Below are 11960 nucleotides of genomic sequence, written 5' to 3' on the forward strand. Positions count from 1 at the left end.
CAGCAGCAATTTCCAGTTGTTTGTTTTTCAATGAAAGATATTCATAATTTAATTGTGGTATTATACTGTGGGGGGGAAGCCAGAGTACCCAGACTAAACCCCACCCGTCTGGTATGGTGACTACAAACTAAGCTAACATGCTTTGGGAATGGGAATTGAACCCGGGTCGTGTTGGTGAGAAGAACGTGTACCAATCACTGCGCAAACAAGACAGCATATACCATGTATTATTCTTTAGTAAGTCAGTGTTATAAATTATCCCTTTACCATATAGATACGCACTTTGACGCGTTTGTGGTCCCTGAGAAAATCAAATTAAAATTAAGACCTTTTTTACTCGATTGAAGTTGTAAAGCCTTCAATTCGAACCCTCAGATACTGATGAGCAGCTTACAGCATAAAATCTGCACAGACTGAAATTTAGTTGCAGGATGTTCTGGTTTGATGCTGGTTGCATAAAGCCATTTTGACTTTCCTTCTGAGAGGGAAGGGGTTATAAATGCAGATAGACCATAATTTGATAAATACAACTCACATGGATGTAAAAATGGGACAAGAATCCAGCATGCTCTGTATGAAGTCATTCTTGGTCTTGTAATAAAGGCTGGGTTTCTCGGTGTAGCTGAAAAGGCGTAGGATACGTAGCAGCGTCCCTATGAAGAAGCTCAGAAACATCCACTCTAGGCCCATCAACTCCATGGCTCGATGTATTGTGGTAGGAAAACTTCCACTCATCTGATGGATTTAATTTGGGCTAACCTGAAACAGGTTTAGTTCTGGATTGTTTAATAATTTCAACAACACTTTGTGTACCGGTATAAGCTGGATTTTTGTTATGAAGAGATCTCGTTAAAATGGAAAATTCCCTACCTGCGGAGAGTATTGTCCCTATTTAGCATGTGCAAAATGATGTACTAATCTGAGCAGACACTTTTGGCACATGCATTAATTTTGAAGTTGCACAGAACGAGGCTCATTTAATGTGAAATAAATTTGCGTTTTGTTAAAATTTTATCTTCCATATTGTGCATTAAACATGCATGTGCCTTATATTTGGTAAAGTACAGTTATAAAAAATAATTGATTAAAATAAGGGGTATGAATTGAATATGTGTATGAGTTAACCCAAATCAGTAATGTTTCACCAGAGTACAATTTAACTAAGCTTGTTGACCTGTTAAGAAGCGTATTGCTAGTTTCAGTTTGGGTCGAACAATGTCACAACATCATTCTACTATATATAACAAGACTATTGCCAAGCAATACAAGATGTGTTTGTGAAACACAATGTCCCCCTATATGATGTTTGACCTTGAAGGATGACCTTGACCTTGTGAAGGATGACCTTGACCTTTCACCACTCAAAATGTGCAGCTCCATGAGATACACATGCATGCCAAATATCAAGTTGCTATCTTAAATATTGCGAAAGTATTCATAAAATGAGCGATTTTGGCCACATATATTTGACCTCTGACCTTGAAGGATGACCTTGACCTTGAACTTTCACCACTCAAAATGTTCAGCTTCATGAGATACACATGCATGCCAAATATGAAGTTGCTATCTTCAATATAACAAAAGTTATTGCAAAATGTTAAAGTTCGCGCAAACAGACCAACAAACAGACCAACAGACAGACCAACAGACAGACCAACAGACAGGGCAAAAACAATATGTCCCCCACTACTATAGTGGGGGACATAAAAAGTCCCCTACCGGCTCCACCATTGTCAGAAATTTCACCATTGTCAGAATTTTTATTTTATTTGTTTCCATAGCAACCAAAATTTTTGACGTAGGAACAAAATGAAATGACGTGCATAATGTCCATATTGCCATCTATCCATGTTCCAAGTTTCATGAAAAAATATTAAGAACTTTTTAAGTTATCGCAGGATCCAGAAAAAAACACCATTTTCAGCACTATTTCTAGTCTATTTGTTGCCATAGCAACCACAATTTTTGACGTAGGAACAAAATGAAATGACATGCATAATGTCCACATTGCCATCTATCCATATTCCAAGTTTCATGAAAAAATATTAAGAACTTTTAAAGTTATCGCAGGATCCAGAAAAGTGTGACAGACGGACGGAGACGAAACCGGTAAGGGACTAATTACACAAGAGGACCATTATGACATTTATGCACTCACCTAATTTCACCAAATCAATTGTTTAAGACTTATCCCATGCTTAATGTTGCCCATTACATGGATCCAATTTGTTTCCAAGCTTTGACCTGGTGACCTAATTTTTAGATTTGTTTTCAGCCTATATATGGTCAAAATAAAAATTCTAACCAACTTTCATAAAGTCTGAATCATAAATAAAGTAACCAGGACTTAGATTTAAGCTGGTGACACATTTTTAGGGGGCAAAGTGACCTACCTGTACATTTTTTATCAGTGTAAAAATATTTAAATAAACATTCTAAGCAAGTTTCATCAAAATTGAGGAATAAATATTACCTGAAGAGTGATTTTAAGGTTTTTCTAATAGATGATCTGGTGACCTAGTTTTGGGACGCACATTACCTAGATTTAAGCTAAACCTATATTTTGTCCAGATAATCATTCTGACCCAGTTTCATCAAGATCAGTTTAAAATATGTGGCCTCAAGAGGGTTATGGAGCTATAAGTTGACAATGCATGCCACACACTGCATAATGAGGGCGATCACTACAGCTCACCTTGAGCAATTTGTGCTCAGGTGAGCTACACAACTATATTCCTTTGAACGTTTATGTGTGCAGGAACCTAACAAGATAATTTCAATCTCATGTTTCTTTCAAACAGCATATAACTTATAACAACAACATTTGCAGGGCTTCTCCTGACTAAAGTATTTTTAGAAAAATTTATCATAAAACATATAAACTGCTCACGTGTTGGCTGTTCATGAGTTTTTATGATAAAATAGAGGCAAAAAACAATTTTCATTAGCAAACTGTGCTAATTGTAGACATTTTCTACGTTGGCAAATGGCAGAGTAAGCTCTAAATTTGGTTATTGATTAAACATAAGTCTGTTTATCGAACCATTCAATAAATTGATGATTGTTTTTAAATGGGCTTTATGTGTGGTAAATTCCATATATAAATAAAATACCTGTACTTGCAATATTTGACTTATAGTAATACATGTAACACATTTGATACCAGAATGAACATAACACTCAGTGTTACATCCTGAGCCAAATAATTGTACTCAGAAGAGAGCTTGGACAATTCCTGATATTGCGGTCCCTTCTACTACAAAGAACTTTGCTTATAACCAAAAATCATGTACAAAATGCACGAAAAAAGTCCAAATACCATGCATATTTAAAGAAAATGTATTTTTACACTACAATGTGATATATCTATGAGCTTGTCCATTTGAATTCACAACAAGATGTGTTTGTGAAACACAATGTCCCCCTATATGACGTTTGACCTTGAAGGATGACCTTGACCTTGTGAAGGATGACCTTGACCTTTCACCACTCAAAATGTGCAGCTCCATGAGATACACATGCATGCCAAATATCAAGTTGCTATCTTCAATATTACAAAAGAATTCATAAAATAAGCGATTTGGGCCATATATATTTGACCTCTGACCTTGAAGGATGACCTTGACCTTGACCTTTCACCACTCAAAATGTGCAGCTCCATGAGATGCACATGCATGCCAAATATCAAGTTGGTTTCTTCAATATTGCAAAAGTATTTATAAAACAAGGGCTGTTTGTAAAACATGCATGCCTCCCATATGGGCTGTCCGTTGTAGTGGCAGCCATTGCATGAATACGTTTTTTGTCACTGTGACCTTGACCTTTTACCTAGTGACCTGAAAATCAATCAAGGCGTCATCTGCGAGTCACGATCAATGTACCTATGAAGTGTCATGATCCTAGGCAAAAGCGTTCTTGAGTTATCATCCGAAAATCATTTACTATTTCGTGTCACCGTGACCTTGACCTTTGACCTTGTGACCTCAAAATCAATAGGGGTCATCTGCGAGTAATGATCAATCTACCCATGAAGTTTCATGATCCTAGGCATATGCGTTCTTGAGTTATCATCCGGAAACCATTTTACTATTTCGGGTCACCGTGTCCTTGACCTTTGACCTAGTGACCTCAAAATCAATAAGGGTCATCTGCGAATCATGATCAATGTACCTATGAAGTTTCATGATCCTAGGCCCAAGCGTTCTTGAGTTATCATCTGACAACCACCTGGTGGACGGACCGACCGACATACCGACATGAGCAAAGCAATATACCCCCTCTTCTTCGAAGGGGGGCATAATAAGCGATTTGGGCCACATATATTTGACCTCTGACCTTGAAGGATGACCTTGACTTTTCACCACTAAAAATGTGCAGCTCCATGAGATACACATGCATGCCAAATATCAAGTTGCTATCTTCAATATTGCAAAAGTATTCATAAAATGAGCGATTTTGGCCACATATATTTGACCTCTGACCTTGAAGGATGACCTTGACCTTGACCTTTCACCACTCAAAATGTGCAGCTTCATGAGATGCACATGCATGCCAAATATGAAGTTGTTATCTTCAATATAGCAAAAGTTATTGCAAAATGTTAAAGTTGGCGCAAACAGACCAACAGACAGACAGGGAAAAAACAATATGTCGCCCACTACTATAGTGGGGGACATAAAAACAAACTAGTATTCTCCGCCTGACCATTTTTAGAAAATTCAAGATGAACATGTAATGGGCTTTCTGTGCCGCATTTTCTGTGATGTAGATTTTACTGTAATGTGGGGAAAACACAAAAACATCTTATAAAGTTATAATGTTAAACAAAAATTGTATACTTAAAATAAACATTCCTTTATAATAAGTGCCTGGTCATGTTAACCCATTTATTTAACTAGAAATAGCGTGGCAGAGGACAACGCGTATCCCCATGCGGCATGATTGACCCAGGGGGCGCCCCAGGGTTGGTAATGGGGCAATGCATAGTTGAGATTGACAGTTATGTCATAAGAGATGTTCAGTATCAATTGGAAGTAAATCTGTGTATAAATGAAGAAGTTAATGTAAAATAACATAAAACAAGATATGTGTTTGTCAGAAACACAATGCTACCTACTGCGCCACTTTGATTTATAAAAAAAAACTTCATTTGGCAGGTTCATTAATTACCTCCTTTTAAAGCTTATTACTTCCCTTGGATTTGCTTTTTGACTTTTGACCTTGAAGGATGACCTTGACCTTTTCCCACTCAAAATGTGCAGCTCTATGAGATACACATGCATGCCAAATATCAAGTTGCCATCTTCAATATTGCAAAAGTTATGGCAAATGTTAAAGTACATATTAACATAAAAAAATGTGTGAAAATCTATGACCCGGCCCCACCCTGCACCACATAACTTTTGACCCAGGAGTCAGATCAAAATTCCAAATAGTGCAGGTTTGCACATATGCTCATAGCTACCATGTGTGTAAGTTTCAAGGTTCTAGTGCTTATAGTGTAGGAGATAGTGGCCAGGACGGATGAACAGACGGCGGAGATAACCACAATATCCCCACACTTTTCAAAAAGCGTGGAGATAGAAACAACAGCATTTATAAATATCAATTATTTTCCTACTGTTATAGGTTTGATTGGTAATAATTAAATGTTATTTTTGTACATATTACATAACCTAAGCTTTTTTGTTGTTGAAAAATTGCTAAAATAAATATGACCACTTTTTTTATGGGTAAAGAAGCTAAGACTTTACCGGATTATACTGGCTAAGTCTATGTTAACCCTACATGCAGATAGTGACTGATTTAAGAATTAAGTTTAAACCTATTTCACAGGTATGACATAAAAAAATACAATTTTTGCTTTTCAAGTAAACACATACATGAAGCATGTACGTCCACTATTCCTTGGGTATGATACCCTGTTGTATATGCCACTCCTGGTCTGGTAAGGTACCTTACACTTTGGTTTTAAATTACAATGCAAAATTAAGTCAACATAATACAGCGAAAATCATATATAAAACAGCCATCATGTGACAACAGTCTAAGGTAGTTCAAATAACGAACCTTGCACACCTGTTCCAGAACCAAACTATAAGGAACAGACCTTTTGAGAAGACTTACATAATTTATTCATTATCATTTACTAGTGACCCAACCTATTGATCGATAGGAATCAATATTTACTGCAAGGCCCATAAGTGACTTGCTGATATCAAGTCATTATAGTGTTACATGTATATGGCCTATAATCTTAATAGCATTTATTCTAGCAAAATAAATGAGATGTTAAACACAAATTTAATGATATTTATCATCATTGAGAATTAATTTTGCAAAAATATAAAGTACCAATTTGAAAGTATCAGAATAATGGGAAAGGGCCTTACTTGTTTTCCTACATATAATTGTGAATGGTTGATTCTAGCCCATAAAATACAAATAAACAACTAAAATATTATTACTTTTATTTTAGGAAATTTGTTGTAACCATGCCAGTGCTCCAGTACCGCAGCCTGCCCTCCCGAAGCCCCTTCCTGCCCTTTTATTAATTTTTTTTAAATCTTTTATTACATTGTAATTAATTTATTCCTAATTGTATACATTTTATCTGCATGGTTTAATAATAATGGCAATAATATATTCTTACAATTATTAATAACATAAAAATAAATATGCAACACCCAACAGGGAGCATACATCGCGCGTTTGAAAGTGCCCTTTTGACAAAATTCTGCGCATTTGAAAGTGCCCTTTTGACAAAATAGCCCCACCCTGCCCTTTTCAAATCCTAGCTGGAGCACTGCATGCTATTTCAAATCAGTTTCTATGTCATGTAAATGCCAAATACAAAAAAACTTTATGCACAGTTTAGACTTTATTGAAGGTCTACTCTATAAAATGATAAAATATACATCATGTCATGATGTAATCTTAAACAAAAATAGTCTAAAATATTGAGTATTCTATTAATCTAAAATAAATTGTATTATTTTGTATATTTCACAAATGTACGTACCTCCACTTTGACGCGTACGACGCACTTACAGGTAGCTGTGTATGTACCCTGTTAGTTTTTATTGATCCGAGTATTACATACATTCACATATCATGCACAAATCAGGTTCATGTATACAACGCATGATACACAAAGAGCGCAAAGGTGAAAATCATCCGGCCAAGGGGTCACGATATAAATCGATTGACTAATACACAAATGAGTGACTTTTATACTCCTTTTTTTGTGATATAAATAAGTAAAAGCTTGAAATGAATTGCACTGTTACCTTTTTCAACTATTTGCAGCCATGATGCAAGTTATTTGGTTCAAACGCATCAGTGTCACTTCATCTGTCAAACAGTGCAGCTGATATTGACGATCGGAAAAGACTCGTGAAACTCCGCTTCTATTCGGTAATCTACGCGGGTGCTGGAGGTTTCGGTAAATGACAAGTTCGGTAAATTGATTTATAGAGTAAAAGCCGTGGAGGTTTCGGTAAATTGATTTTGTAGAGGAGGTATACCTACAACGAGGTGTTAATGACACCTATTATCGGCTTACAATAACACTGGGGGCATTTATTTGCAAACTGTGGATTAATTTTGAGTTGAGTAATTAATGCTATGCCTAAGGTAAAGAATTAAGGGAAATGAATGAGCTACCTCTGAAAAACGAATTCTGTTAGGAAATTTTTAGTTAATTTTACGATTTAAATAACGCAATACTGTTGTTTGGTTTTTAAATTGGTGCTTTTATTTAAATAACAAAATAGTAACATAATAGTAATAAGAAATAATGATTTATGGCGGAATAAATGTAAGCTCTGCAATTAAGTTTAATGCTATTTTAAAAAGTTTTTTATGATTTAATAAAAAAGGTTTCATGTTGAATTTTATATTTATTTATATGTTTTATTATTTCTTTCTGATTGAGAAAAACACAAGAAAAAACAATATATAAAATTTAGTACGTGTACGTAATTAATAAAAAGTATTATAATGATACGCGTTATGTTTTATAATTATGTTAAGTGCGCGTGTCATTGAACGTTGAGTTAAGCGAAGAGATACACATACTTGAAAACTGATAAAAATGACATCTAACACAACGCCAGCCGAATGAATACACTGTGTAATAGCAAGCTGCCGTGATGATCATTATCTTATCAAATTAATACACAGGCACCTGGCTACTGTACTGGAACAATGGGTTTTACGGCCAAAATAAATGATATCATTTTTTGCCTAAACAAATCGGTTCAATAAATAAATAATAACTGATTTACTTTGTAATTCGTTTTATTTACCATATATTATAAATAAGCAACAACTAAACCTTGGATACAATATATATATATTTGAATATTTCATGTCATTTAAAAAAATGAGGGAGTAATCACATATTAATTAGATACATTTTTGACGTACTACAATATTAATACGACACATTATTATCATTCAGATTTTCTAATACAAATGAGATACATTTACGACACTGTTCAATTTAATGTTACATTTCAACCATATCAGTCGTTCATCGTTCAAGACTCGCCGTCGTCGAGCATGTGGTGGACCGCTGTGGATGGTCCAAGGGCATTGATGTGGCTGATGATCCTCAGAAGTTCAGTGGTTGTCAGCTTCTCCTCTTCGTAGTCATCCCATGCTTGATGTAGTCTGCCGTGTATCGTAACATACTTCTTCCGTCTGATCTTCGTGAGAAGGTGCTGGCTCACCAGCCGTATATGTAGATCAACTGTCTCAGATTCCTCTCTGAGAAGGTTGGCCAACTTGTAAAGACCGAGGTTGGCTGAACACGCTCGTGCGTTGATGCGTCTATGCCATCCTGTAATTATAATAAAAACATGTTTGTACTTAATAACATGATTATGTCATTTTTTTATCAGTTTTTAATAACAGTATTATGAAACAAATGCTTATTACCGATATTGTATAATATGAAAGTATAATATTAATATACGAATAATATCCAATGTGAAACTGTGAATTGTTTCATACTTATAAATTAATAATGCTAATTGTATTATAGTTACCTTCCAAGTCGTTGTTCGTGCGCACCTCCTCTCTAAACACGCACCAATTGAGGGGTCGCCATACACTGCCGTGGATCCATGTACGGGAAATGTACTCGCATACCCGCAGTACGGGACCCCCGACTCCTTCAGCAACCTCCATCAGCCTGTTGAATGCCGGTTCAATCTGTTCAACTGGTAGATAAGGAAGGGACATAATTTTCCTAAAGAACTCGAACTTGTCACCATGTTGCTGATACGCGGTACTCAGTCCCTCTGTGGTGATCTTCCTGTATATCCGCTGTGTAAAGTGGAAGACGCATCCCCGTATCACGGCATCAGGAAAAACCTCTCTTATCGCCTGCCAAGTTGCTGAAAATAGAAAATACATAGAAATTAATAGTAATCAAACATGTATTATTTATGTTATTGCTACAAAAGTGAATTACTCAAATCAATTTAGTCGTTTTATAATAGTTTAATAATTAAATAATTGAACTATTAAATGAAATGTAAGGAGAGGTAGCGCAATACAGTAACGTTGATATAACCGGACGCCTACTTACCTCAAACGCTAAGTCTTTAGGATCATCGGGACGGAGACGTCTGTGGTGGTTGACAGCACGAACTAGATTTGCTGGTTTGGGTAGGCTGACATCGTTTGGTGCCACCATATCCTTCATGACACGTTCCACGATTGCGGCGGCTGGCTCAAAGACACGTTCTCGCGCCAGTTCCTTCACCTGAAACAAATATAACGTAAGTTATCTATGATTATAAGTTATATTGTTCAAAATAAAATACACTTCAATGTAAAATTGATTTAATAAAATAAGTAATAAGACAATATCCATATTATAAGTTATATAAGATTATAAGTTAGATTGTGCAAAATAAATTACACTTCAATAATAAAATATCCAAACAATCGTACCTTCTTAGCTATTTTCATCTTTTTTGTAGCACCAGGATCTTGTGGATGAACGTGTCCTGCTACACCCGATGTGAACATGTCGCGGTACTGTTTCACGGATGCCGGACATTTTACTGTCTTGTTTCGCACCGAGCATCGCCAGAATTGTCTCTCTCCGGACGTTACCTGAAATGATAAAAAAAAAATCATGTGTAATATTTATTTCAGTGAATTCAACATGCGTGTAACGAATTATCATGCAAAATCACAGAATTTTATATTATTATAAACACGTTCATGCGAGCTGCATTTATCAGACATCTTATGTATTCTCAATGTATGTAATTCATTTTAATGAAACGTAAAATACATACCCCCTTCGTGTAAGAATATCCATCCGAACTGATCAGTTTCGCCGCACCTCGCTTAGTCCCGGACTCCACAATCTCATACGTAATTACGGCGTCGTCGGCGGGGATTTCGTCTTTCAGCTCAAGGTCATCAGGTAAAGACGTGTCTACCACTGGTGTTGGTCGTTCGTACTCTTGAGCTAGGTCGAATGACACATCTGGTATGGTAGTGTTACCCCCATGTCTTAGATCCTCTTGCGCAAGATTTCTGAGTGGCGATACCGGGATTTCAAGTGGCGGTGGTGGTTCGTCGCCGTTCCTGCAACCATTACAGAACCACTCTATCTGTAACTCACCATTGCGAAGTTGCATGTACTGCTGATGGGTAATTTCTGAAAATAAATAAAGCAAAGTTATAACATAATATGATTTTATATTTACAACCATTATCTGTTAATTTACGTTAATTAAAATAATCATTGGCATTACTTATAATCAGTTTTAAATCACGACATTACAGGCGACCACACAATTCACAATTTTAATGTATCTATATTATCACAAAGAAATTACTAAGACTTACCGGTGTGTCTACGGTGACTCCATCTTCCACATGCATCACATGCAATAGCGTGCGCACGAGAAGTGACCTCAATATTGCAGAAAATACATGGATGTTCAGCCATGATTGTATGATACAGTAAAAGAAATCATCTGCCTATATACATACTTTAACATTTGAGCAACAACACTTACCATAATTACTCGATAACCCGCGAAAATTTTCTCTTCATCCTCTCATTGATTTCTTATTTGACAATGACCATGATAATTTTATAATTACCTAATTACATAATAATGTTATTTTTACCACAAATAAACATCCTTTGATGTCACCACCAGTATTTTTTGGTAAACATGATTAAAGAAGGAAAGCGTTTGTTTATTTCACAGTTTGAAAGTTACTGGTCGTGTATGTAAAAACTCGGCCACCAGTGTTAAAGCATGTTCACGATCTAAACATAAATATCTAGATTATTTTAAGAATAATACCTTATGTGCAGAACTTTATGTAGGAAAAAAAGCGAGAAATTTATTTACATACGAAACAAACATATTTGATCTTAGTATTTTAAACCACCGAAACTTTACCATTACATGAACATGAGGTTTTTATCAACTAATTGTTTAAAAACATATATAAAATACAAAACGATCATGACCTTAATATATAATTTACCTCCATCGATTAGAATATTAATAGGTTGCAAGCCTGGATAATTAATAATAACACTTTGCAAACATCGTACATTTAAACAGATAATTTAATTAGTGCCAAACAACTCAATTAATGTACATCAAAATTAATCCACAGTTTGCAAATAAATGCCCCTAATGTTATTGTAAGCCGATAATAGGTGTCATTAACACCTCGTTGTAGGTATACTTCCTCTATAAAATCAATTTACCGAAACCTCCACGGCTTTTACTCTATAAATCAATTTACCGAACTTGTCATTTACCGAAACCTCCATAACCCATCTACGCCCCGCTTTCGTGATTTTCCGATAGACCAGGTTGGCTTTGTACAAAACAGGGTGCTGCTATCCAAACATGTTTGTATAGGTCCTTGTTCAAAACATCTGTGAAAAGAACCCTTAAAGA

At 35.7% G+C, this 11960-nt stretch overlaps 2 protein-coding genes across 4 annotated transcripts in view; both read right to left on the reverse strand.

Moving 5' to 3' along the window:
* Nucleotides 1–7427, reverse strand: part of LOC127875288 (monoacylglycerol lipase ABHD2-like) — a 70599-nt gene extending 63172 nt beyond the window's left edge. For 2 of the 3 annotated variants that reach the window (XM_052420248.1, XM_052420246.1), the window contains exons 1-2: nucleotides 7022–7169; nucleotides 536–759 (exon numbers count right to left, since the gene is read on the reverse strand). In XM_052420248.1, the coding sequence (XP_052276208.1) occupies nucleotides 536–735 (200 nt within the window). In that variant the 5' untranslated portion in view covers nucleotides 736–759; nucleotides 7022–7169. Of the gene's footprint in view, nucleotides 1–535; nucleotides 760–7021; nucleotides 7170–7289 lie in introns of those variants that run through there. The other variant, XM_052420247.1, reaches the window with a different exon arrangement.
* Nucleotides 7428–8530: 1103 nt separating this feature from the next.
* LOC127875289 (uncharacterized) lies at nucleotides 8531–10742 on the reverse strand. Its single transcript, XM_052420252.1, has 5 exons — nucleotides 10320–10742; nucleotides 9967–10131; nucleotides 9599–9775; nucleotides 9054–9404; nucleotides 8531–8845 (listed from the first exon to the last, which is right to left on the reverse strand). The coding sequence occupies exons 1-4, from the start codon at nucleotides 10740–10742 to the stop codon at nucleotides 9387–9389; spliced, it is 783 nt and encodes a 260-aa protein (XP_052276212.1). The 3' UTR covers nucleotides 8531–8845; nucleotides 9054–9386.
* Between the last annotated feature and the right edge of the window lie 1218 nt (nucleotides 10743–11960).

The sequence above is a fragment of the Dreissena polymorpha genome, chromosome 3 (assembly GCF_020536995.1).
Source record: "Dreissena polymorpha isolate Duluth1 chromosome 3, UMN_Dpol_1.0, whole genome shotgun sequence".
Lineage (NCBI taxonomy): Eukaryota > Metazoa > Mollusca > Bivalvia > Myida > Dreissenidae > Dreissena > Dreissena polymorpha.

Coding starts and splice junctions, on each gene's coding strand:
- LOC127875289 (XM_052420252.1), bottom strand. CDS start 10,742: ATGGTTGTAAATATAAAATCATATTATGTTATAACTTTGCTTTATTTA. Junction 10,132..10,319: donor GATATTCTTACACGAAGGGG/GTATGTATTTTA, acceptor TTATCATTTCAG/GTAACGTCCGGAGAGAGACA. Junction 9,776..9,966: donor AGATGAAAATAGCTAAGAAG/GTACGATTGTTT, acceptor TATTTGTTTCAG/GTGAAGGAACTGGCGCGAGA.